The sequence below is a fragment of the Penicillium taxi genome (genome assembly GCF_028828555.1).
Source record: "Penicillium taxi strain IBT 34144 chromosome Unknown utg000002l_segment0_segment0, whole genome shotgun sequence".
NCBI classification, from domain to species: domain Eukaryota; kingdom Fungi; phylum Ascomycota; class Eurotiomycetes; order Eurotiales; family Aspergillaceae; genus Penicillium; species Penicillium taxi.
Window position 1 is genome coordinate 1,362,773 of NW_026643204.1, and position 22,889 is coordinate 1,385,661.

At 47.5% G+C, this 22,889-nt stretch overlaps 8 protein-coding genes across 8 annotated transcripts; 2 read left to right on the forward strand and 6 right to left on the reverse strand.

Moving 5' to 3' along the window:
- Positions 1 to 393: 393 nt before the first annotated feature.
- On the reverse strand, positions 394 to 1,066 carry N7495_002431 (ubiquinol--cytochrome-c reductase subunit 8; the record flags this gene model as incomplete). The annotated part of the gene is made up of 4 exons (XM_057205100.1): positions 394 to 457; positions 512 to 773; positions 857 to 882; positions 1,032 to 1,066. 4 exons carry the CDS (start codon positions 1,064 to 1,066, stop codon positions 394 to 396), a joined length of 387 nt encoding a protein of 128 aa, XP_057065707.1.
- A 201-nt stretch (positions 1,067 to 1,267) lies between these two features.
- phb1 (prohibitin subunit PHB1) lies at positions 1,268 to 2,181 on the forward strand (the record flags this gene model as incomplete). Its single annotated transcript, XM_057205101.1, has 2 exons — positions 1,268 to 1,588; positions 1,666 to 2,181. The coding sequence occupies 2 exons, from the start codon at positions 1,268 to 1,270 to the stop codon at positions 2,179 to 2,181; spliced, it is 837 nt and encodes a 278-aa protein (XP_057065708.1).
- A 916-nt stretch (positions 2,182 to 3,097) lies between these two features.
- N7495_002433 (25S rRNA (uracil2843-N3)-methyltransferase) lies at positions 3,098 to 4,420 on the reverse strand (the record flags this gene model as incomplete). The annotated part of the gene is made up of 1 exon (XM_057205102.1): positions 3,098 to 4,420. One exon carries the CDS (start codon positions 4,418 to 4,420, stop codon positions 3,098 to 3,100), a length of 1,323 nt encoding a protein of 440 aa, XP_057065709.1.
- A 741-nt stretch (positions 4,421 to 5,161) lies between these two features.
- On the reverse strand, positions 5,162 to 7,816 carry N7495_002434 (putative cell wall proline rich protein; the record flags this gene model as incomplete). The annotated part of the gene is made up of 1 exon (XM_057205103.1): positions 5,162 to 7,816. One exon carries the CDS (start codon positions 7,814 to 7,816, stop codon positions 5,162 to 5,164), a length of 2,655 nt encoding a protein of 884 aa, XP_057065710.1.
- Positions 7,817 to 9,520: 1,704 nt separating this feature from the next.
- On the reverse strand, positions 9,521 to 11,763 carry N7495_002435 (amine oxidase; the record flags this gene model as incomplete). The annotated part of the gene is made up of 5 exons (XM_057205104.1): positions 9,521 to 10,548; positions 10,603 to 10,777; positions 10,828 to 11,166; positions 11,232 to 11,651; positions 11,707 to 11,763. 5 exons carry the CDS (start codon positions 11,761 to 11,763, stop codon positions 9,521 to 9,523), a joined length of 2,019 nt encoding a protein of 672 aa, XP_057065711.1.
- A 497-nt stretch (positions 11,764 to 12,260) lies between these two features.
- On the reverse strand, positions 12,261 to 13,730 carry N7495_002436 (DMT family transporter; the record flags this gene model as incomplete). The annotated part of the gene is made up of 3 exons (XM_057205105.1): positions 12,261 to 12,520; positions 12,573 to 13,336; positions 13,435 to 13,730. 3 exons carry the CDS (start codon positions 13,728 to 13,730, stop codon positions 12,261 to 12,263), a joined length of 1,320 nt encoding a protein of 439 aa, XP_057065712.1.
- Positions 13,731 to 15,098: 1,368 nt separating this feature from the next.
- N7495_002437 (aldo/keto reductase family protein) lies at positions 15,099 to 16,202 on the reverse strand (the record flags this gene model as incomplete). The annotated part of the gene is made up of 2 exons (XM_057205106.1): positions 15,099 to 15,610; positions 15,668 to 16,202. 2 exons carry the CDS (start codon positions 16,200 to 16,202, stop codon positions 15,099 to 15,101), a joined length of 1,047 nt encoding a protein of 348 aa, XP_057065713.1.
- A 320-nt stretch (positions 16,203 to 16,522) lies between these two features.
- Positions 16,523 to 19,466, forward strand: N7495_002438 (gamma-tubulin mipA; the record flags this gene model as incomplete). The annotated part of the gene is made up of 8 exons (XM_057205107.1): positions 16,523 to 17,291; positions 17,487 to 17,579; positions 17,622 to 17,696; positions 17,818 to 17,930; positions 17,987 to 18,040; positions 18,108 to 18,290; positions 18,345 to 18,635; positions 18,690 to 19,466. 8 exons carry the CDS (start codon positions 16,523 to 16,525, stop codon positions 19,464 to 19,466), a joined length of 2,355 nt encoding a protein of 784 aa, XP_057065714.1.
- Positions 19,467 to 22,889: the final 3,423 nt, after the last annotated feature.

The following is a 22,889-nucleotide window of genomic DNA, read 5'->3' on the forward strand; positions in this document are numbered from 1 at the left end:
GGCAACAACTTTTGAAGAGCCAATTGATTTGATTACACAATGTTTGGTAAGATAGCAAATAACTACAGATAGCAGATAGCACATACTCTATGCTCCGTCTTATTTTCATATAAAGGAAGGTGGAGGGCTTTGAGAGTCTGGACCAATGGAGGCTCCCCAATTGACGCTTACTTGCTATATACTCCGTAAAAGTGAGATATAAGTTGCTATAAGTTGACAGAATCAAGACAAATGAAATAACCTCAAAGAGGCCGTGGTCGATTGCTTTCTAGTTACTGTACAGTTGATACAGCGTCGTGACAGGAGACCTGGTCAAGGTCAGGTCCTCGTCGCGGTAGTATACCCAAATCCACATCTTGAAAAGTCCCTCAATTCCAATCAATGGAACTGCATTTACTCTTCAGTGCCCTCAGCAGCAGTGAGAGCACGACCGGGCTTGGAGTTCAGGAAGTGGTTGCTATAAAAATATCAGTGAAAGGTTCCGATCGCGATCTGCTTCCATGTGAATTACCGCTCAACGGCCCACTCCATGGCGAGGTAGGCAGCAACGAAGGGAGGAGCAACGTAGAGAGCCTGGGCTGCGGTACGACGGAAAGTGTTGAAGATGGCGGCGTGGAAAGCACCGGCGAAGGGACGCTGGCGGTTAGAGGAGAGAGAGTAGGTGGCGATGCGCTGGGGAGTCGGGCAACCTGCGGGTTGGATGTCAGTTTCCAGATGATAAATAGTGGTAATAGCCTGCGCTCGTCCTGCGCTCGTTTCGTTTCGCAAAGGGTCTGTCGGTCGGAAACAGATCTCAAGGTCGTTGATTCGGACGTGCGCATTCTGGAGTCGAGACAAGGCTTCATAGATCACATACCGAATTCACCCCAGTTTCCAATGAAGCTATACGCAGTTAGTTTCCTGATTCATGAGTATACCCAATTGTCAATGCCCCAAGTCCTTGGAGCCATATCAGCTCATTCGCAAAGACCTTGTTCCGGGATGGACGAAGCGGGATCAACCGGACAGGAAAAGAAAGAAGGGACACATACGAGCCGTTCTTAGGATCGACAGAGTGGCCACCCATTTTGAAAGAGATTCGAACAAAAAGGTCGTTAATTGGGAGAGGAGATTAGCGATTGATGCAAAGGGCGGAAAGGGAAAAGACGCTTCGGAATGAAGTTGGCAGTTCGATTTCACACTAAACCCGATTAGGCCCGGGAAAAAGCCCGACATCATTCCAGTCAAGGAAAGAGAGCTATTCAGTCTGTCAACCATCACACACACAATGGCTAACATCCTGCAAAACATCTATCGCCTGGCTGGCCCTGTGGCAATCGGCGCCATGTTCGCCCAGGCCTCCCTTTACGATGTCAAGGGAGGTACTCGCGCCGTCATCTTCGACCGAGTGTCCGGTGTTCAAGAGCAGGTCGTCAACGAAGGCACACACTTCCTCATTCCCTGGCTCCAGCGGGCGATTATCTACGATGTGCGAACAAAGCCTCGCAATATCTCGACTACAACCGGAAGTAAAGATTTGCAGATGGTCAGCTTGACGCTGCGTGTGTTGCACCGCCCGGAGGTGCCGAAGCTACCACAAATTTACCAGGTAAGGTCAAGATCGATACATACTTTGCAGAGTTGTCTTATCTCCAAGAATTATACACTAATATACTGATTATCTAGTCATATGGTACCGATTACGACGAGCGTGTTCTTCCATCCATCGGAAACGAAGTGCTCAAGGCTATTGTCGCTCAATTCGACGCTGCAGAGCTCATCACTCAGCGTGAGGCTGTGTCGAACCGCATCCGTACCGACCTTCTTAAGCGTGCCGCCCACTTCAACATCGCCCTCGAGGACGTCTCCATCACCCACATGACCTTCGGACGGGAGTTCACCAAGGCCGTTGAACAGAAGCAGATCGCCCAGCAGGACGCTGAGCGGGCCCGATTTATCGTCGAGCGCGCTGAACAGGAGCGCCAGGCTAACGTTATCCGCTCTGAAGGTGAAGCCGAGAGTGCTGAGATCATCTCCAAGGCTGTCGCTAAGGCCGGTACTGGTTTGCTCGAGATCCGTCGTATCGATGCCAGTCGTGAAATTGCCCAGACTTTGGCTACCAACCCCAACGTCACATATCTTCCCGGTGGTGACAAGGAAGGTGGTAAGGGAACTAGCCTTTTGCTGGGACTTCGCAGTTAAAGAATTGATGATTGGGCATATGAAGCGCCCTCGGATTTCGCAATGAATAAATCCTGTACTTTAATCACAGCTTGGAGCATGCGCGAATGTGCTCGATGAGCGTGTCGGACTTTTTTTTTATCTTTCCAAAACTTGTAGCAATACCATACCTCTACTCCTGTCCGACTTGGTTCTACTTTAGTTGGTATTGCTAGCCCTGGAGCTATTCATCTATCCCAGATATTCCTCAACCTACTTAATCATCAGTTCTAGCTAATGGTGGCACTTACTCCCGACAAGGTGAACAGCCCTACTGAATCCCAAGTAAATCAGGCGCCCATTCAATATACAAGGCAACGACGCTAATATTGAATAAAGGGTCCGAGCGCACCCACCCGTTATAAACAAATCTTTCGCCATTCCCATTCCTCTTCTTCTTTCCTTCTCCAGCTCTCTTTGCCAATTGGCTTAGATCAAGTGTAGTATCTGTTCTTTTCAGTTTAATCTCTGAAAGTCTTCCATTGGAAGACACATTGATTATCCTTATTTTTGATAACAGTGATCAGCCTCTGTGCTTGCGCATGCTGATCGCACTGTGTCACCGGGCTTACACTACCCTCGGTTGATGCGACTCCCTTTTTTCATCAACTGCTTCGGCTTGTCCGGTCTCTTGGAGAAGAATGTCTGTGTTTACGAAAAAAAGAACAATGGTGAACGTATTAAATGGGGTCGTTTTACGAATCACAACATTGAATATTGAGATCTTAGAATTATAACGTCTCTTCGTTCTATGTTTACACTCTCAGTGCATGATGCAATCTACGTTATAACTCGTCAACAAGAGAAGAAGCCATCGCTAAGATTCTACGTCATGGTGATACCGATATGAAACCATGCTTTATATATCATTCATGTACAACAGCCTAGGTCCATGTACCTAAATCCTCCGATAAAGATGAACCTGATACCTCATATCTTCCAACCCAGCCCCCTCACCAACATCATAACGCAATTTAACCGCATCCCTCCTCCACCACCTTGAATCCTGCGTATAAACCTGCTCCCACTTTCCCTTCGCAACAGAAAGAAGTGTATGATCAAGCAAGAATTTCATAGGATATTTCCTTTCCTGAGGCTCGGCACCCTCTTCAACTCCCTTCCCCAACTTGAGGGACGAGTAGCTGCCAGGACTGTCCACTACCAGCAGGACAGCGCCAGTCGTGATCAGTTCTGTGATGCGAAGGAGGAAACTGGTTGTTTTGGCCATTGACGTTGAAAATAGTTCGTTGAGTGTGAACATTAGCGTGACGAGGAGGGATGGCGTAGATGTAGATCCTTCCAATAGGAAATCTCGCAATTCACCCTCCGGCATACCGAGAACATCGGCCTTGAGGAACGAAACAGCCATGTCGCTCGAGACAAGAGGAGCCTGACATTTCGACAAAGTCGTCACATCGCTCGAAGCAATCGTCTCAGAAAGCCGTGCCACAACACTAGACCAATCGGCAATATCAAGTGCAGCCACAGCGAGCTTCGACTCTGAGACCTTCGCACCCTCATTCTCACTCTCATTCTCACCTTCATTCTCACCCTCACCCTCACTCCCCTCCTTCAACGATAGCCCAGCAATTTCCCCCTCAAGCCCTTCAGCACTATCATGCAAATCCCTCCAAGCAGCAGCGAGAGCAACAATCTCCGCCCCAGCACCACCGCCAATGCAAACCACCCTTGTAGATTGGCCCATAGAGTGCGAAGCTGGATTTCTTCGCGCCTTGTTTTCAATCTCTTCGCGCATCCACTCCAACACACTCTTGAAAATACCTGTATACCCTAGCGCGCGCGATGCGCTCCATCGCAACGCATAAGCGCGGAGTAGATCTTCGTCTGCGTCTGTGAAGGCAGAGTCAAAGTCTCGTTGGTACAGGTGTGATTTAATTGTTTGGATAAGCGATTTAATATCCAGGGAGGCTGGTGCCGGTGTTTCTGTCGTTGGGTCCTCGGTTGGTATATCTCTTTTCGGGGATGTGAGGAGGGCGGCTTTGAATACGTCTAGGAGGAGTTGTTGGAGGGGGAGTGGGATTGTAGAGGAGAGGTCAACGCCACTTTCATTTGTGTTCTTGTTTGATTTCTTGGGCTCATCTTGTTTCAAGAGCTGTTGGCGGGTTCGCTGGAGTTTTGGTTTTGCAGGCTCTTGTTTGCGGTCTTTTTGCTTTGTTGGTGCCTCTGCTTCCTTTCTGCGATTTCCTTTCTTTGAGACCATTTCGAGGAATAGAGACTCCGATACTTGAGTCAAATTGGTTGCAAGGTTGAGTTTAGTGACTAAAAAGTTGGTCGGGGGAAAAAACAAAATTGGATTGGCTTATCGCTTATCACTTATCACTTATCAAATTCAAGATTGTCACTACCTAACTACAGAATCGATACATACACACGCACCGCCAATGAAAACGACCAATTGTAGAATCGAACAAAATGTAAAAGGAACCCAATCCGATGAAGGAGAGGGTCGGAAGAATGTTATTTTGGGCGCTATGCCGCAAAGGCAAAAAAAAAAGAGAGGTCCGCTTGGGGACAGAGATCGTCGAGAAGGGTCAAATCAATCCGAACGTTCACACCAGTACATCAATGATGGACGACGGAGTATGTCATACTCAGGTACCGATGAGACGGTAGACCTGGCAGTAAAAGAAATTCGTAATGGCCGTCCCAAGGAGGAGGCGGGTGTAAAAAAATTTGAGGGAAAAGGTGAAGAACCGCCGAAAAAAAAAAAAAAAAAAAAAACGGATAACAGCAGGAGAAGGATAAAGAAAAAAAAAAAAAAAAATCCACACGAAATGAGCCGGAGCCAAATATGTACAGACCAAGAGGATCCTAGGAAGCCGAATGAAGGGGGGGGGGGGGAATGGAAAGGGTGGTGGTGGGAAGAAGGGATGAGGTATCGCTATGCCGAGTTGCGCCGAGAAATCAAAATAAATGCATCAAGACCAGAGAGTATGGACTCTCATTGCGGCCGTTCGAAAGGCGCGGCCGCATCCATGCTGTGCTTTTCCTTGTCCTTGATTTTCCAAAAGTGCATGAGCTTGCTGAGTCGGTGACTCTTCTTCTTGGAACGTTCGAGCGAGTCTCCTGGAGGTTTTGCCTCCTGGGAAAGTTTGCTTCGCTCGGAGCTGGAACCGACAAGTTTGGAAAGACTAACCAGGCTAGACCTCTTGGAGGTATTCGCCTGACTGGTTCGTCGAACGGCCGAAAAGGAAGCGGCACGGTCTGTTGATAGACGAGCATGCCGTAGGAACGAACTAGAGAAACGGTGCATGGTATTGGTCATGGTAGATGCGCTGCTCGTGAGGGAGGGAACATCCTCAACTGACGCGTAAGGATGATCCGAGGGGAGGTCGTTGAAAGAGTTGGTCAAGAAGTGACGGTCACCTAAGGATCGTCGAGGATCGGGAGATGGGAATGACGAGTCCGAAGGCGAGACCCCAGCAGACAGAGAGAAGGACGGGATACTGGCTGTCAATTCATTAGGTGACGTGGAAGGTCGTTTGTCGACAGCCAAGAAGCAGCGAGGGGAGACGTCAGGACTGGGGAGACCCCGTCCATGGGCTAATTCTTCCGCCTTCAAAGCCTCCAACGGAGTTCGGGGTCGGCGACCAAACAAATGAGGTGAGCGTCGTCCGACCACTGGAACATCTATGGGAGCTGTGGCGTTTTCAATCGACTGGATACCAAGACCTTCATTTTTGAGAGAGCTAGGTTTCGAATCAGAAGCGGGCTCAGAGGTCACAGGCGCCCGAGTCAGTGTTTCAGCAGTGTCGTCACTATCCACTGACATGTTATCGTCGTCAAGAGTGGAAGCAATTGTTGGACTAGCGGGTCGAGTTTCTACTTTCCTAGGCGACTGATTGGCAGCAAGGAAAGCGTCCTCTTCCTCTTCGTAGAAAACATCTGCGGCTTCGAGGGAACTTTTCCCGCAAAGACGGGTTAAGCCCAACGAATTGCGATCAAAGGGTTGCATCGCCGGCGCAGATTCAGTGCGACGATGATAGCGCATCTCTGGACCAACGAATTCACCGCGGCGGCCACCACTGTACATGCGCTGGGTTGCCACAGAAAACTTGCTCGGGAAGTCGGCAATGGATCTCATGTCGGGGGTGTTGAAGGGGCCCAGGGCAGCATCGAGGTCGATGATTGGGCTACTGAGCATATCGTATTCCTGAGCACTTTGTTCATAGAAGCTTTGAGGCTTCCATGAATTTTCCAAAGTGGGCGCAGGAGGCGAGCTCTCATCTCCAGCCCGTTCGGCTGCCGAAACAGGAGCTTCGGTGTTGGTGGGAGTACGAATAACGACGACATCGTCATTGTCAAAGTCGACCTCCATAACGGAGCCTACTTCAGAGTTGGTTCGTGTAAGCTGAAGTGCCGGAGGGGCAGGGGCCAGAACGGGAGCCCTTGACGGTACTGTTTCAGGTTTCGAGTGCCGCTTGCCTTTGCCTCGGGTCAGGATGGCACCAGCCCACGAGCGAACGCGCTTTTGTTTCTTTTTGTACTTCCGTGATTTCTTGGCGGCTTCTTCTTCCTCGTGGTCGTTGTCACTCCAGGTTTCAGAACCATCGTCAGAATATGAAACTCGAGAATTGTCAGTAGAGTGCACATCGTCGATCGCGAGCATGGTGTCGAGATTCCCCGTAGACTTGCTCTTGCGCGAGCGAGAGTGTCCAGTCGATTTCGAGCGTTTGACCGAAAGTCCCTCCGATGGCTTCTGGCTCTGCAAGAAATTGAGGGCCAAGGATGCATCGGCAGTTTTCGGCCGCGTCAATGACGATTTGCGACGCTCCAGACCACAATTTGACGGTGGAGTAAGAGACTCTAATTGTGATGATGGGGCAAAGGTTGGGGTGAGCGGCTTTTCAGAAGAGGAAGAAAGAGATGGGGAGGGAGGGGGCCTAGGGCGTCCAATCTGTATGTCATGGTCGCTTGAGGGAGGAGGCTGGATGTGGATGATGGCTGGGACTAACGGTACAGGAGGGATATGAGACGAAGAAGGGGCGAATTGAGGAGACGCTGGAGGGGATGGGCGTCCTAGGCTTCCAGCCGAGTAAGAAAGCGGCTTGGAGATGTCTTCATGCCCAGGGTCTAGCAAGCGATCGCCAGTAGGGGGCGCACTTCCGATCGCTTTCTGAATCGCTAGAAGATCGACACCAGAGACTGCAGTTGAGCGACGGTGGGCGTGGTGACCTCGCCTAGGAGGGCCCCTTCCAGGGCTAGGACCTGTCGGAGCCGTTGGCGAAGTCGATAGTACGGGGGTGGTTGGTTCTTCCCGTTTGTCATCCGCTATCGGTGCCACTAGAAGATCGCCTCCAATAAATTCACTGTGTCGTCGTCGGTGACCGTTGAGTCGGGACGGTATGTGTGTTGTTGGCTGTAGGGAGTGGTCCGATCCGGGATTGAATGAAAAAGCGGGAAGAGCTGGTCGGGCCTGGGCCCCCGAATTGGAGTTGGAGTTGGACTTGGAATGTGGCTCCGAATCTCGTGCGGGAAAAACAAAATGTGGATTAGGTATTGGTGCGGGCATACTCAGGCGGTGGCTTGAATCAACAGTGGTGTTGAAGTGCTGAGAGAAGTCCGACCGAGACGGGGGAAGGGAAATTGAGGCCATGATATCAAAAGAACAATAATAAAACGAATCAAAAGTCGAGAGATCAGATTTCCAGATGGGCACAAAAGACCTCCAGACAGGACTTCCCTACGACGACTGGAAAGTCAAGAATCTGGAGGCCTAGATTAACAGTGTTGAGCGATGGTCATTGAATCTTCCGCACCAGGCAGGAACTGGGAAGTCGGAAGAAAAGGAATGAGGGTTTTGATGTAAACACAAAGGAATGGACGGCCTGGAGGCCAAAAAGGTAGAGGTTGAGGTGGTGTTGAAGGAAAGGTTGAAAAGATCAAGAGGAAACAACAAATTCGGATACGGGGACGGAACCCAAGACGGGAGTTAATACCGTGTACGGTACGGAACGGATTCAATAGACCAATAGTTTGGATTGACAGGGGAAATTACTCCGTAGGAGAGACTAATACACTACCTTGTGTATGTTCAATATAATCACGACCCTTGACTCGGCTGAATACTCTGTGATCACTTGTTCGGAGTCCCCGTAAACTCTCTACTTCGTAGTAGTAGTATCTCTTCCCGATCCAAGGTTCATGACAGGTCCAGATCTACCTGTCAATCTTCAGGAATGTGAAATTTGGAATGTAGTACGACGTATCGGGCTACTATAATCACAAGTAGCGGACGTCATGACTTGACTACACATTACTTAGTACTAGTATTTAGTTACGACGTAGATGGATACTTCATTAGGTTCGCAACTTCATCTCTTTCCAGGAGATCCTGGGGTTTCCTTGACATTGTGCGCCAATAAGCATGTGTACTCATCCGGAGAAAAAGTGGATTATAGAACCAATAAGGTCAAGTACAGTCAAACCTCGGGCAAATTTTACATACCAAGTGGGTCTAAAAACGCCACAAAGGGAAGGGAGAAGAGGAGAAGAGGAGAAGATGTAACAAAGGGGAAGATTGTCGGTGTCAGATTTGAATGGTTATATAAATAAGTATGTAACTTGTTTGGCCCGAGATCTACGGGATTCTACGAAACACTTCTAATTACAGAGCAGACTTGAACGGTAGAATACGAATATAGTACTGCAATAGTGGAGGGCACTATTTAATCGGGAGATTGCCTTGGCGTGAGATCCATTCCCATTAATAGGCAAAGTACGGATAGAACTATTTAATACATAAAGAGTGCTGAGAATTGAATTGGTGCAAATGAAACATTGAATCATTAAACCCCTGGTATAGATGCGACAACGATCTACCAGGTATTTAAATATTTAAATATTTAAATTATATGTAGCCAATATGTACCCATGTAGGTACTTAATAGAGAGAGTAAAATTGAGGGTTTATTAAAGTACTACTTCGATATGACTATGAAAATACTGTGATTAATTTTACGAAAAAGCCAATACCGAATACACGCAATACGCATACGCGTATTCGATAATAGGCAATTGCCACCTACACTAGTCAATAAAGATAGACGCATGTAATTCGTACTGCGCATCGTACTGATCATATCGAGCCCCTGATTTGAGAACCATGGCTCTATTATGTGGGAAGTTGAGTATCCACGATTCCAAACACCAATTGTGATATCAGATCTTAATATCTGACCAGCCACCGGCTACTTAATCCCGAAATTAACACGGGCCTGCTTTCCGGAATCTAACCATACTTGGGCAATATTTATTTACGTGCCAACTGGTAAACCCTACCTGATGGCCACAAGCTTATCTAAGGTTTATCATGTTTGTATCGACTTTCCCTCACCAATACACTCCGGTTCTCCACCTGCGTACTAACAGCCACGTCAAGAGCCGGATTCCTCATGAAGAAATTAGTCGGTTTCAGCGAAACCGTCATTTTCTCCACCGGCATCACAGGCCAGTCCTCAACACGCGGGTTATGAGTCGTGCCAAAAGTATGCCAGACGACTAGATCCTCACAACGAACACTGAGAGGAGATTGACGACCTCGGATCCAAGATGCGATTCCCTCCCCGCCAGCCGACTGCATTGTGTGCGTACCAGCACTGTACAGCTCTTCGTCGTGATAGCGCGTAATCCAGATAGCATGCTCGCCGAATTCAGACCGCTTGAAGTGGTGGGATGACGGGTGGGCGAGAACCATCTGGGAAGGTTGCGGGAGGAGCTTGTAGCCGACGGGAGTGCCACTGACCGGATTCAGAACACTTTCATTAATAATCTTGAAAATGCGCCCGTTGGCAATGTCGAGGTCTAGTGGGGTTTCGTTCTCAACGATGGACTGCGTTGTTGTATAGCCGATTCCGAACGGGTTGTGCACTGTCGCGTCGTTGATGGGCATCGCGTGCGACTCTTCGACCACGACTGAATTCTTGTGGCCGTCTATGGCTGGATCGATTCGTAGACAGAAGAGATGTTGGTGGTACGGGGCCATCACGCCTGGCGCAACTATGGTTCCGTAGGGAACGGTTTGGTTCAGGTTTATCGGCGCTGTGGAGAGGATTCCTGTCGCGCGAACTTCGTAGTTTATAGCCGCATCCTGGGTGAACTGGAAGGCGAAGATGTACTCGTAGTTTCCTACCGTGATGATGGTTTGTAGGACTAGGACTCGAGACCGTGTCACGACGGCGTTGTTAGTTCGGTAGTTTGTGTGCTTCCATAGAATTCCGTCGTCGATCTCGTGGCAACAGACTACATTTGGGAGCACGACTGGGTCGCCGTTGATGCTGTGATGGTATCCGTCGAAATACTTGATATAGCCGAGACAGTCACATCCTTCTAAATATCAGCTTGCTGGTAGCAAGTTGAAATGTGGGCTGATGGGTGACTGACCAAGCTTGAGGTTGTTGGCATTGACTCCTGCACCGTTGCTTCCAAGGTCAAAGGCTGCTTTACGAGGATATGGTGCTCGACTATCCCCGTAAGGAACAAACATTTCAGAGAGAGCCAGTCGATAGAACAGACTTCGGCCATCGTATGTGACGTCGTGAAGCGTCAGTCCCTCACGCTAGTGATAGATCAGTACAACAATATATTTCTGGTAAGGATTGCTCGTACGAAATTAAATCCCACTCTCAGCCGCCACTTCTCCCAAGTAAGAAGATTGCCTTCGGTCTGGAATGAGGGCCCCTTGGGTTGAACAACTTGGTAAGGCATTGTTGTCGTTCGTCGCTCAGGTACAAGATCGGGGTGATACTCGCTCGAGTTGTGGATTTTCCTGCGGTCAAATGCTTTGACGCCCACTTCACTGAACAGTCCCATGCGATCATGTTCTCCCAGAGGTAGGGAGAGAACGCGCTGGACCTTGCCATCCCCTTGCATTTCTACACAAATGTCTAGTGGGTAAGCATAGTGATTAGAGTCGCCGTGGCTGCTAAGACTCATATATAGATAGCACTAGGTCGTATCAGTAGTGTGTAGAGTGCAATGTAACGTATTAGGTAGGGTTAGGTCAGACATACCATAATGATTCTCTCCGCCATATCATTCATCCCATCAGTCCCATAAGTCCAAGGCTCAATATTGACAACCGCACCCTCCGGCAAATCAAGCAGCAGAATAGCATCTTGAACCTCCTGTGCATCAAGACAAGCTTTCTCCATTGCTTTCATCTCCGTGTAATCCTGGAAAGAATGCCTTCCTTGGAGGGAAGTTGCAGAGATGACCGTACCAGCATCAATATCAATATGCAATTCACGTAGATCTTTCGGTCCGCTCAAATTGATATGAACTAGTGCGATCCGTTTAGGCACCGGGTGGTCCTTTCCCACATGCTCTGCATCTAGAAATGGGATCATCGACACCTTTGGTGGCTCGAGTAGGGTTATTACCCGAAAGGCTAGATTTTCATTTGGGAAGGCATTCTTGGCACAGCGGGCTGACTTGTGGAGGTTAGTTCCTGTGAAGAATGGCTTTTGAATCGGTTGAGTAACTGACTTCGGTGATTTCGGATGGGGATAGAGGGTCTAAGGGATGGGGGCGTGGTCGAGGCATAATTTCAATTATCCAGATATCCTTGGAAACAAATTGGAATAATTCGTAATACACAGTGATCGGTCAAACAGAAAGAAAGTCAAGCACAAGAAGTGGTCTGAATCCTTATATACCGATTGCTGTCTATTGTGGAATCAACGATGAACGTAAGTTGGTCGAATCACATTCCAGGTACGAATCCAGTTTGGGGGAAAGCTGTCCTTAAAGGTAGTTTGATGCGAGAGGTGAGTGACTGTGTTTCACCGACACTGCACGAATGACGATAAACGCTTCTTGGATGCTACGATAGGAGGAATTGGCCGCTTTCATTGGATCTGCAAGATAAAAAACAAGTACTTTGTACCTAATTGAAGCGCTGACCCACATGTGGAAGTAGATAAGAAGTATAGATGATATTTACAGAGATAAGAACCGACATTGGACAACCGCTGAAAGAAGAAACCCCCCAAAAAGAATGATCTACATTTATGAATACAAGCCAAGCACGATTTGGCTCTCTATTCGTCGCTCTCAGATTCAACCTGGTCGTTCTCTAGAGACTTTCTCCGTTCCTCACTCAACTCCCGGTAGGTGCTCCAACTCAAGAGGAAAAAGGCTACGATGATTAAGATGCCTCCGATGATTGCTGCCAAAGAAAGAGGTTGCCCAGTGCGGAACCAGTCCACAATAGCGACAAGGAAGATGGTCAGGAGTGCTGCAACGGATGAAAGAACGGGCGATGTGAGCGAAATGAGCACCAGGAATGACCCGGAGAAAGCTGTTTGATTATTAGCATCGTGAGAATCAGTCCAAAAGATGAAAATACATACTCGCATTGGCACAAATAGATATGAGAAGCATCTTGCCCGCCTCGCCGGTTGGGAAGCGGAAAGTCTCCCAGCCGAGGACGTGCAGAATTGGTATCGGAATCCAAAGCACAGAAAGAGTAAATGCACCGATAAGACTACCAAAGGTAGTTGCGAAGATGGTACCTCGACCAGGACTGGTACCCTCCGGGGGACAGGCGAATCTTTTGTATAACACCTCGTACAATCCATAGAGTACACTTCCCACGCCAATGACAATATTACCCAGAAGCCGGTTCTGGGCGTCACCGTCACTGTCACCACCATCCGTGGCGGTACCTCCCTTGGATACTTTCTTATCAGGTCGGTCGCCGTATGCTACTACTAGCACGCCGACGATTGCGACTCCGACAGCAAAAACCTTGTCAAATCGCAGTTTCTCGTTCAGAAAAGGGATTGAAAAGGCATACGCGAAGAATGCTGAGCAGTTGTAGATTGCGGTCAAGTCACTAGCTGTGGTCATGTTGACAGCCACGTACCAAGAGCCACCGGCAATTGTGAGCGCACTGGTTACAAAGGCAGTGGTCTTTATCATATATGGAATGGGCGAACGATGAGAAGCGCGGGTTGTGAGATGGACTTCTTGAGTTTCCACCATCTGCGCGGTAGTTCTAAGAAGAGAGCAATGGCGGCGCCAAAACGCCGCCCATGACATCTTCCGTTTCTGAATTCGAAGGATAAGCAGCTGGAATGGCCAGAGCAATACCCATGAGCCGTGTGTCACATAACTAGAATGCGAATAGAAATTTAGTTATATTCAGGGTCTGAGGATAAATGGACAGGAAGTTCCATGGGGGGCCACGCTCAGGGCGCATCGGAAACTTACAGCATACAATACGGTTTATCCCAGTGTAACTCGTGTTGAATATACACCGCAGTTTCTGTCTGGACGACAAAACTAGCCAGACTCAGAAGTAGAAAGACCAATGCTATCATATATTTCTTGCGAGTTGCACGATTCGCATCTTGTGCCGAGCTGTTGTTGCTCCGTATGGTGGGCCGACGAGGGTGCAACATGGGTCGGTCCTCTGCATCTCCTCCAAAGCTAGTTCGGACGAAACGTCCATTTTCATCATTTTTCAACAAGGCTTGTTCTGAGTGACCACCCGTCGGGCGGTGCATTGGAGGGCGATTTAGAGCCATATCTTCATCAGAATCTTGTGATTGTCTTGGGCTGGTATATATATTCTCTCTCGACTGTGCGAGTTCGATGCTACCCGAAGCCACAATGGCGTATCGTGATTTACTAAGAGGGCTTTGCTATCTCAAATAATGCTCGGATAGTTAGAGATTATCCGCTTGTTTGCCCTTGATTGCGCAAGTGTAAATGTGTAGATGCTGTGATCAATCCATTCAATTCTCTGGGGATAGAAGGGCCAGTACTGGTTTGGGTAGCCTTTATCATGGAACTAAACCCCGGCAAGTTGATTCAGCCTAATTTCGATCGAATGTCACGGGTTATGCAACTGGAAGTTCGTTCGGGGGCCACGTAGATTCAATGGGCGAGGAACAGGGGATCGGTGTAACCTTCGATAGACGACAGTATCGCGAAATTTGGCCCCTTTTCAATAATCTATGGTGAGATAAGTCCAAACTAAGATGGATTAGACGGGGGTTAATTGATGAATCGAGGAGTGAGTGAAGCAAACAGACCAACTCGTCTGGAATGGACGCCTTCGTCATCGACGGGCTAGACTGCTTTAGGTCTGCACTATTCCTAATCAAGACTAGTATATCTGGTGGCTCAGCCGCTCCTGATGACTTGACCAGCTGAGATATAAGCAATGAAGACAAATCAGAGATGGAAATAGAAAACAAGAATAAATCAAAATGATCAAGTCAGCCGATATATTCCACTCCCAGATTCATTACTATTACTTATCTAGAATATATTTTGTCTGTTTTCCTCTCATCCGCGATCGGAACTAAGATAGCAACCTCGGACCTTCTTGACCGAGGAACTGATCATATGTTCATGATCCCAGAATGTAAAGCCATAGCAGCGAAATGCAGAAAACTTAACTTATCGACGGCAAGTACCAATAACATAACAATAAATGCCCATGCCGCGGTGGGCCACTCAAAGTCCATTTTAACTTGCTGATCTTCCATATCGGCAATAGCCCGTAAAGAAGAGTAATCATATTGATAATGCAATGTGGCAGTATACACAAATGACTTAGCAGCCCTACTTAGATATATTTTTCCAATAGTAGGTGATGAAGGTAGGCAAGCATATATGGTCCGATTTCGTTTCACTATCCCATTTGGTAAGGTTCACAGGTTTCACCCCAGATATCTTTTAAGGAAAGGCTTTGAATATAAAATTCTATCTAAAATTGTGAGACTTCCAGTGGAAGCTTAGCGCACTGCGCCAACAACATCCATTCACGTATCATTGCTCATGTATTTCTGTCGACAATTTTATGTAGTATACCAACATAGGTGCTGCATATAATACATTCAGAATGAATGTTATAGGTAAGCTTTTCAAGCTTTCGGCTTGGACAAGGCCTCCTGGGTATCATAAGTGTACTTCAATTCAAGATGCCAATAGTCCGCGGAATATGGCTTGGCAACCAACCAGGCCTTATCCAGAGCCTCCACCACTTCCTCGGGGAGAGGGCCCTTTTGCAAATCCCGGAGATTCGCTTCCAACTGCGCATAGCTACTCACACCAACCAGGATACCGTCTCGACCCCCATTGCCGATGTTAAGGGCTGAATGGTGGTGAACCCAACGCAAGGCAGTCTCCAGCAAAGTCAATCCGTGCTTTTTAACAACAGGCTCAATGATGCTCAAAGCCTCGAAGTTTGTATCCCGGAAGTAGCGTTGACGGTAGTTTTGTCCCGTGGAAGCACTGTCGCTGTAGCGGCCTTCGGAAGGCTTATCATCAATTTTATACTTGCCAGAGAACAAGCCTCCAGCGAGAGGGTTGTAGATAACGATGTCGAGGCCGTAGTGCCTGCAGGCGTGGATAAGCTCAGTTTCGATATTACGGGCTGTGTAAATAGTCAGTCAAGCGTGCAACGCGATAGACAGGGGATCAAATTACTTACTTATGGCATTGTACATGGCCTGGTAAATAGTGGGGCGCACCCAGCCCCTCTCGGCGCAGAGAGTGGCAATTTCAGCCACCTCAAAGGAAGTGTAGTTGCTAAGACCCAGTTGAATAAATTTGCCCTCCTTGTGTAGCTTATTAACCTCTTCCAGAGTCTCAGCAAAAGGAACTGAGCGATCCGGAGCGTGGAGGTAGAAAATTTCCACCTGGTTTGTGTTCAATTCCTTCAACGAGAGCTCGAGGTTCTCGCGTAAGACAGCAGGCTTGTGGGCGCCAGGCTGTTGTGGATAAAACTTAGTAGCGAGACTCAGCCCGCGTTCCTTCCAGCCCGTCTGAGCTGTGAAAGCTTCCTGCTCTCCACCGACGTAGGTTCGTGCAGTGTCGATTTCACTGAACCCCTGCTGCTGGAAGTAGTCCAGGCACCGCTTGTACTCATCGACCGAAGTAATCCGGGCACCCTTGGACTCGCTGGGTCCAAACGTCATGCATCCAAGGATGAGACGCGGCAGAGGGTTTTGTGCGACAAGAGGCATAGTGAGTTCTCAAATTGGGATTTTGAATGAAAAGTTGAAGAAGAGAACATTCAAATCAAGGATGTGTGGGGCGGGGTTAATAAAGTGTATATAAGTTCGGTTTCACTTTTCCTTCTTAAATCCCAGAATCACGGCATTTCTTCCAAATAGAACGTCATAGAAGTTGCCAGATTCAGATAGAACTATTATCAATTGTCTGCTTCTGGCCCACCATCCGTTTTCACTATTACAGGTCCCCAGTTGAACTTGAAAGTATGGCTACGCCGCGAGCGGGGCACCGATATCGGGTTCTGGTCATAAACCCGAATACCTCGACTCATATGACGGAGGCTCTCAAACCCATCCTGGAGCGACTTGAATTTAACGATGTCGATTTTCAATACTTCACTGCACCCAATGAGCCAACCATCGTCAATGGGCACACCTATGCGCCAATTGACAGTATAAATTCGGGAGAAGACTCGGCCAAGTCAGCTATGAACTGTTGGTCAGTGTTGAATCTGATTTCTCAATTTGATGCATTCCTTGTCGCCTGCTACTCCGCGCATCCATTGGTTGGTTTATTGCGAGAGCATATATTGGAAGAAGAAAAGACAGCCCCCGCACAAGGGAAGAAGTACGTGATTGGCATTTTCGAAGCCAGCATCACAGCTTCTCTGTCCTTGATCAGCGGATTCAACTTTGTCACTCTTGGGGAATCGAAGAAGGAGCAAGTCAAGGAGACATTTGGAATCATCACCACAGGCAGTGTATGGAAAGAAGAGCTCAGTAATGCCGTCACTGCGATGTTAGTGGGTGCGGGCCAAAGTTCTTCCCGCTTCGCTGGAGTTGAGACAACGGGTTTGACGGCAGTTGAACTGCATACGACGCTGCCTGAGGAAGTGACACGAAGGATTCGTGATGCTACTCAGCGCTTGCTTCAAAATGCCCCAAACCCCGTCGGAGCCATCTCACTAGGATGTGCTGGTATGGCAGGTATGGAAGAGGCCGTGCGAGCAGGTTGCATACAGCAGTACGGTGAGATTCAAGGGTCCAGAGTCAGAATTATTGATGGTGTAGTTGCAGGAGCTGGAACATTGGTTATGGCCTGTAAGGCCGGGTTCTGAATCTTCTGAAGCGGGATGAAATACCCATGAGACCCATTAGTTCTGAAAACAGTAATTAGTTAGAGATATATATCCTATCTAATTCATCTGAAAATGCGGTATGGCCCAAGTAATAATTGAATAAATTTGAAATTTGTCTTCAGTGGTCCTTCAAGATGTTGTGGCCTAAGGCCACTAGTTATCAAAGCTTCCCGCGCCAAAACGCGTCTTCTTATCGTCACCATCATAATTTCAAGATTCACTTCTAACAAGAAGCAAGCACTATGCCGAGGTTAGTGAAATTGCTGAACTTTTTAGCTTGCACTGTATATAGTGTTTACCAATACTGATATGTATGGGAATTACAGGGAAATCATCACGATTCAAGCTGGCCAGTGCGGCAACAATGGTATGTGACGGAGTCGAAGTCGCCCCACGCCGTTATTATGCTTATTACCCGAAGCGGATCACCATAATATCGCACATGGACTCGAAATTTCGATTGATATAGCTGACATTATTCCCTATAGTTGGCAGTCAGTTCTGGCAGCAGCTGTGCCTGGAGCACGGAATCAGCCAGGATGGGAACTTGGAGGAATTTGCGACAGAAGGCGGGGATCGCAAGGATGTTTTCTTCTACCAGGTACATAACTGAACTCTAGAGATTCTTTTGATCCATGCTAATTGGACCTCCGACAGAGTGACGACACACGATACATTCCCCGAGCGATTCTTCTCGACCTAGAACCTAGGGTATGCGCCCTGTGACACTATATTTCGCAGAAGTTACGAGAATCAGCCAGAACTAAAATGATATTAGGTTCTCAATGGCATCCAGACGGGCCCTTATCGCAATATCTACAATCCCGAGAACTTCTTCATTGGGCAGCAAGGTATCGGGGCGGGTAACAATTGGGGTGCTGGATATGCAGCCGGAGAGATCGTTCAAGAGGAGATTTTTGATATGATTGATCGAGAGGCGGAGGGAAGTGATTCACTCGAGGTCTGAGCATACACCGTTATCTGAAGTTGCACCACGTTGGCTGACTATCCATAGGGTTTCATGCTACTACACTCGATTGCAGGAGGCACAGGCTCTGGCCTGGGAAGCTTCATTCTCGAGCGAATGAACGACCGATTCCCCAAAAAGCTGATCCAGACATACTCCGTTTTCCCGGATACACAATCAGTAGATGTGGTCGTCAATCCCTACAACAGTGTTCTCACCATGCGGCGATTGACCCAAGATGCTGATTCGGTCGTTGTTCTTGACAACGGCGCCCTATCAAGAATTGTGGCCGATCGACTCCACGTACAAGAGCCTTCATTCCAACAAACAAACCAGCTTGTAAGCTTCCTTTGTAACGTCTAACCCGTTATGTCCAAGGCTAATTCCTATTAGGTGTCGACGGTCATGTCGGCATCCACCACTACACTCCGATATCCCGGCTACATGCACAACGACCTTGCTGGAATAATTGCCTCGCTGATACCCACACCACGCAGCCATTTCCTGCTCACTTCATACACCCCTTTCACTGGTGACAATGTTGAGCAGGCCAGAACCGTGCTCAAGACCACCGTATTGGATGTGATGCGCCGTCTACTTCAGGCGAAGAACCGCATGGTGTCGATCAACGCCAGCAAATCCAGCTGCTACATCAGCATCCTCAATATCATCCAAGGTGAAGCCGACACGTCAGACGTGCACAAGTCTCTTTTGCGTATCCGGGAACGAAAACTTGCATCATTTATTCCCTGGGGCCCTGCAAGTATCCAAGTGGCACTCACAAAAAAGTCTCCGTACCTGCAGCACACGCATCGGGTCAGCGGTCTCATGCTGGCCAACCACACATCCGTCGCAACACTGTTCAAGCGGATTGTTTCCCAGTACGACCGGTTGCGCAAGCGCAATGCCTTTTTGGAACAGTACAAGAAAGAAGCACCCTTTTCCGACGGTTTAGGGGAGTTCGACGAGGCTCGGGCTGTGGTCATGGATCTTGTGGCTGAATATGAGGCAGCCGAACGCGAGGATTACCTTGACCCAGATGCAGGCAAAGGCAAGGAAACCGACATACGGGATCGGGGGGGCCCAGTGAGCGTTATCTTTGCTTTCTTTTTTCATGAATATTTCCCTTATTGCTTCGACATGGCAAGAGGTTTCGGGGGCGCAACCTAGGTAAATCAGGTGCTTGCAGTAAGGCCGGCGTTGGACCGTTTCCTTTTTTTTTTTTTTTTTTTACTATTTCGCTCCATACTCCCGATGATGAATGTACAAGATTATGTGAATTATTGAAGTACACGTACTTCAATGGCATTTAATTCCAGATTCTGTATCATACACTGGATATATCATCTGCAAGCCAATCAATCCATAAGCGGAGCATTGGTCAGTTTGAGCCAAACTGTTCCTTGAAGCACTAATGTGTTTTTTATATGCTTCGATAGCGTACTGGGTAGGTAGTGCCTGATAGTATCGGAGGGGTGAATTACTGTCGTTCACACCTACGGAGTACCTAGGGAGTTGTCCCCAGTAATCCATAGTGTCGGGCATACGTAGTCAATAGTTGATGGAGCATCTCCATTTCCAATTACGAAATCGGTGAACGATTTCGAGAACTTTTTGTAAGACTTCAAAGACCCAGTAGCAATCCTCTCCTATCTGAGTTCTTCTTTCAGGTCACTTCATGAAGTCTGTCGTTGTGTGAGGGTGAGACCTCGGAGGGAGAGGACTTCATCTAAAACTATGAACCGAAATACCTAGGTACATCTCCTTCCACTCTCTTATCCCATAAGCCCATATACCCCTATGAGTGCAGGGTAACCCTGTCTCCATTGGCGGCGATTATTCTTCCGGAGACCTGAAATACTCATCTGGGTGCGAATGGACGGGGTTAAGCCCCGTCCACACTGCTGCTCTTCTAGAGCTGAAGTCTATTATATTCCATGTCAGACCCTCGATGTATCAATACTGACTTTTCGATCATATCGGCTAGTTTTATATGCACGTTCGCCATTTGAGGTTGTCCATTCTAGCAGATGTGCGCTTTGCAACCTCACGCTTGACTTATTCACGGGCATAGACTTGGAAACAACTTCGAGGCCCTGGTGGTGAATTTGTTGCGGGGAGGATATGGAATCGCATCATCGGAGCCAACTGAGACTTCCTACACAGCCACTATCATCACTTGGTTGAAATTTCATGAACTCAAGCCGCAATATGTTTCGCGGTCAATTCCGAAAGACCTTAAGGTAAATATTACTGTTTTAGATAATAATTGTGGTAGAGATTTTGCGGATTTATCTGAATAGATATAAATAGACACCTTTTCCTGTGCCACGTTGAGCGAACACTCAATCATAGCTTTTTCGGGCTGATCAGTCCGCTGAGAAAAATTTTGGCTTTTCTCGATATCAAGTCTTTCCATTTTCATTTTTGGTGTAGATAGAAGATTCATTTACCTTGACCCCTCGATGCCTCAGCATAATTTAGGACGGCCTCAACCTTCTTGGCCCGCGACACGCTGTCTAGCTTACCTCCATTATCTTCTTTTCAGTCTCCTAGCAGGCCCTATATGCCGTTGAACGAATCCCCGATGCTTCTCCTTAGCTCTCTTCGAGGTTTCTTCAGGTTTGAACAGTCCACTAGTACGTGAGTGACTGCTTCTTGTATGCTGTTCATGTATTTATCATCAGCTCGGAAACTAAAGATCTTGGTGTAGGTGGCTAGCTAGTTATGGCCTATATGTAGCTATGTGAGTAGGTACGCCCGCCTAGACGAAGATCTATATAGCCTTCTGGTGTAGGTTGCTGGCAGGGCATTATTAAATCTCCGGAAGCGACGGCCTTTTATAGATGATTCCTGATCCTGTTTCATTAAGCGCGATGCGATCATAGATGAGCGCTTTGTGTCTTGTTAGTAGATGGCGGAATGAATAGGGAGTCGATATACTTATCGAAATTACCAATAATTGGGTCAAGCACTGGACCACAGAATGCCGCATTAGCAATTTTAACAAGGTCATCTTCAGGCCTTTCTCTGTCGCCGAGAATATATTTGCGACGACGCCGCCTTTCATGCTAGTTAGCCCTAGAAAACAAAAAAAAAAATGAACACAAGTTGTTAGGGATAAGAATTACAGGCATTCGTAAGTAGCGATGATCCAAAGAGGCAGCGAGAAATGGAAGGATGATCAATGACCAAAAGGCATTCTTTAATGCTGCGCTGAAAATAATAGAACCGGAAAAGTTCTCGAAAAGCAGTATCCTTCGTCCACAAAGCTCACTCATGAACGCCCAGAGTATAGGTCCAACTCTTAAATTTACAGTAAATTTAGGAGTTGGACCCCTAGTAGGTGCTTGTATACTTAAAAAGTTCCTGCCTAAAATATGAGGCACCTGTTATGACACTGAAACTCCCAGATTTGTAACCTCAGCTGATCTGGAACCCTGTCGTAATCTCAATCTCTCCTGTATAAGCCGAAGAAGCTAATGACGCTTCAAGTGTGTCTGAAGCGAGGCTCGGCTTCAGCAGTCGTATCTCTCAGCCCGTCTGGAAATGTATGCCTCAGCTACTGAGCCACCTGGCTTATTCTTTCCTATTCTTGCTATAAATGTACTATTTGTGTCACACCCTATCGTCGTATTCGTAGCTCTTTTGGTTTTACTTGTACACCCGTTAGATGACCAACTCGGAAAAGCGCGGGTAGGCTTGGGATCTACATAATATCTAATACAAGTAACTGAGCTTCTAGGAGTTTTCTTTGGCTTTCGGTGGCCCACCTGTGTTTCAACATCCGGTCAGCTGTGAGAGGTTATACGAGAATACGAGAAGGAATTGGGGAAACTGATTTCAGACCATGCTGTATGAGACGGCATGATCTTGCTACTGTCGATGATTAACGACTTTATCAACATAATATTGACCACAGTGCCAAACAATGAAAGCCCAGGTCTGTAGGAAATGAGAACTCCATACATCGATGATACTTGGAGTCATGTATCCTTGAGTAAAACACCGTATAGGGAATTTCATAAGAATATTAATACTCTGAGCTTATTCTTAATATAGCATAATAGTATACTTGAGTGTTAATATTCGAGAAATAATCGAAGAGTGTAGATGGTGACACCAATTTCGAGAAAACTGAACCATTCGCTGTCCCTTTTGTTAGAGTTGGATGGCACCTTTGTGTGAGCTGGAAACGGTCACGATATTTGTCTTCATGCATCAATCTGCCCGCTCTCGAGGCTACAGTAGGTCATCACAAGTGACACGTTGCCATACTAGAAATGGTATTCGGGCGCCCACTTACCTCAAGCCTTTTGCCTTTGTAGGTCATAGGCCCATAATGGAATGATTTCTCGGCTTGGAGCCAGATGGGTCTACCTGTCTCCTCTTATTGCGTCACAAGTTTCTGAGCAAATGTGAGAGGCAGATTAGCACTCTCAACTCGGCTTCGTTGCTTATCTGAGCTCATGCGGACTCCGTACAGTCAAGCATATGTAGCATTTTTTTTATATATATCGCCATCTTGTTGAAGATATGAAAAAAGTACTCATAGAATGTTTCATCAAGTTCATATAGTTGCCTAGGTTCAAT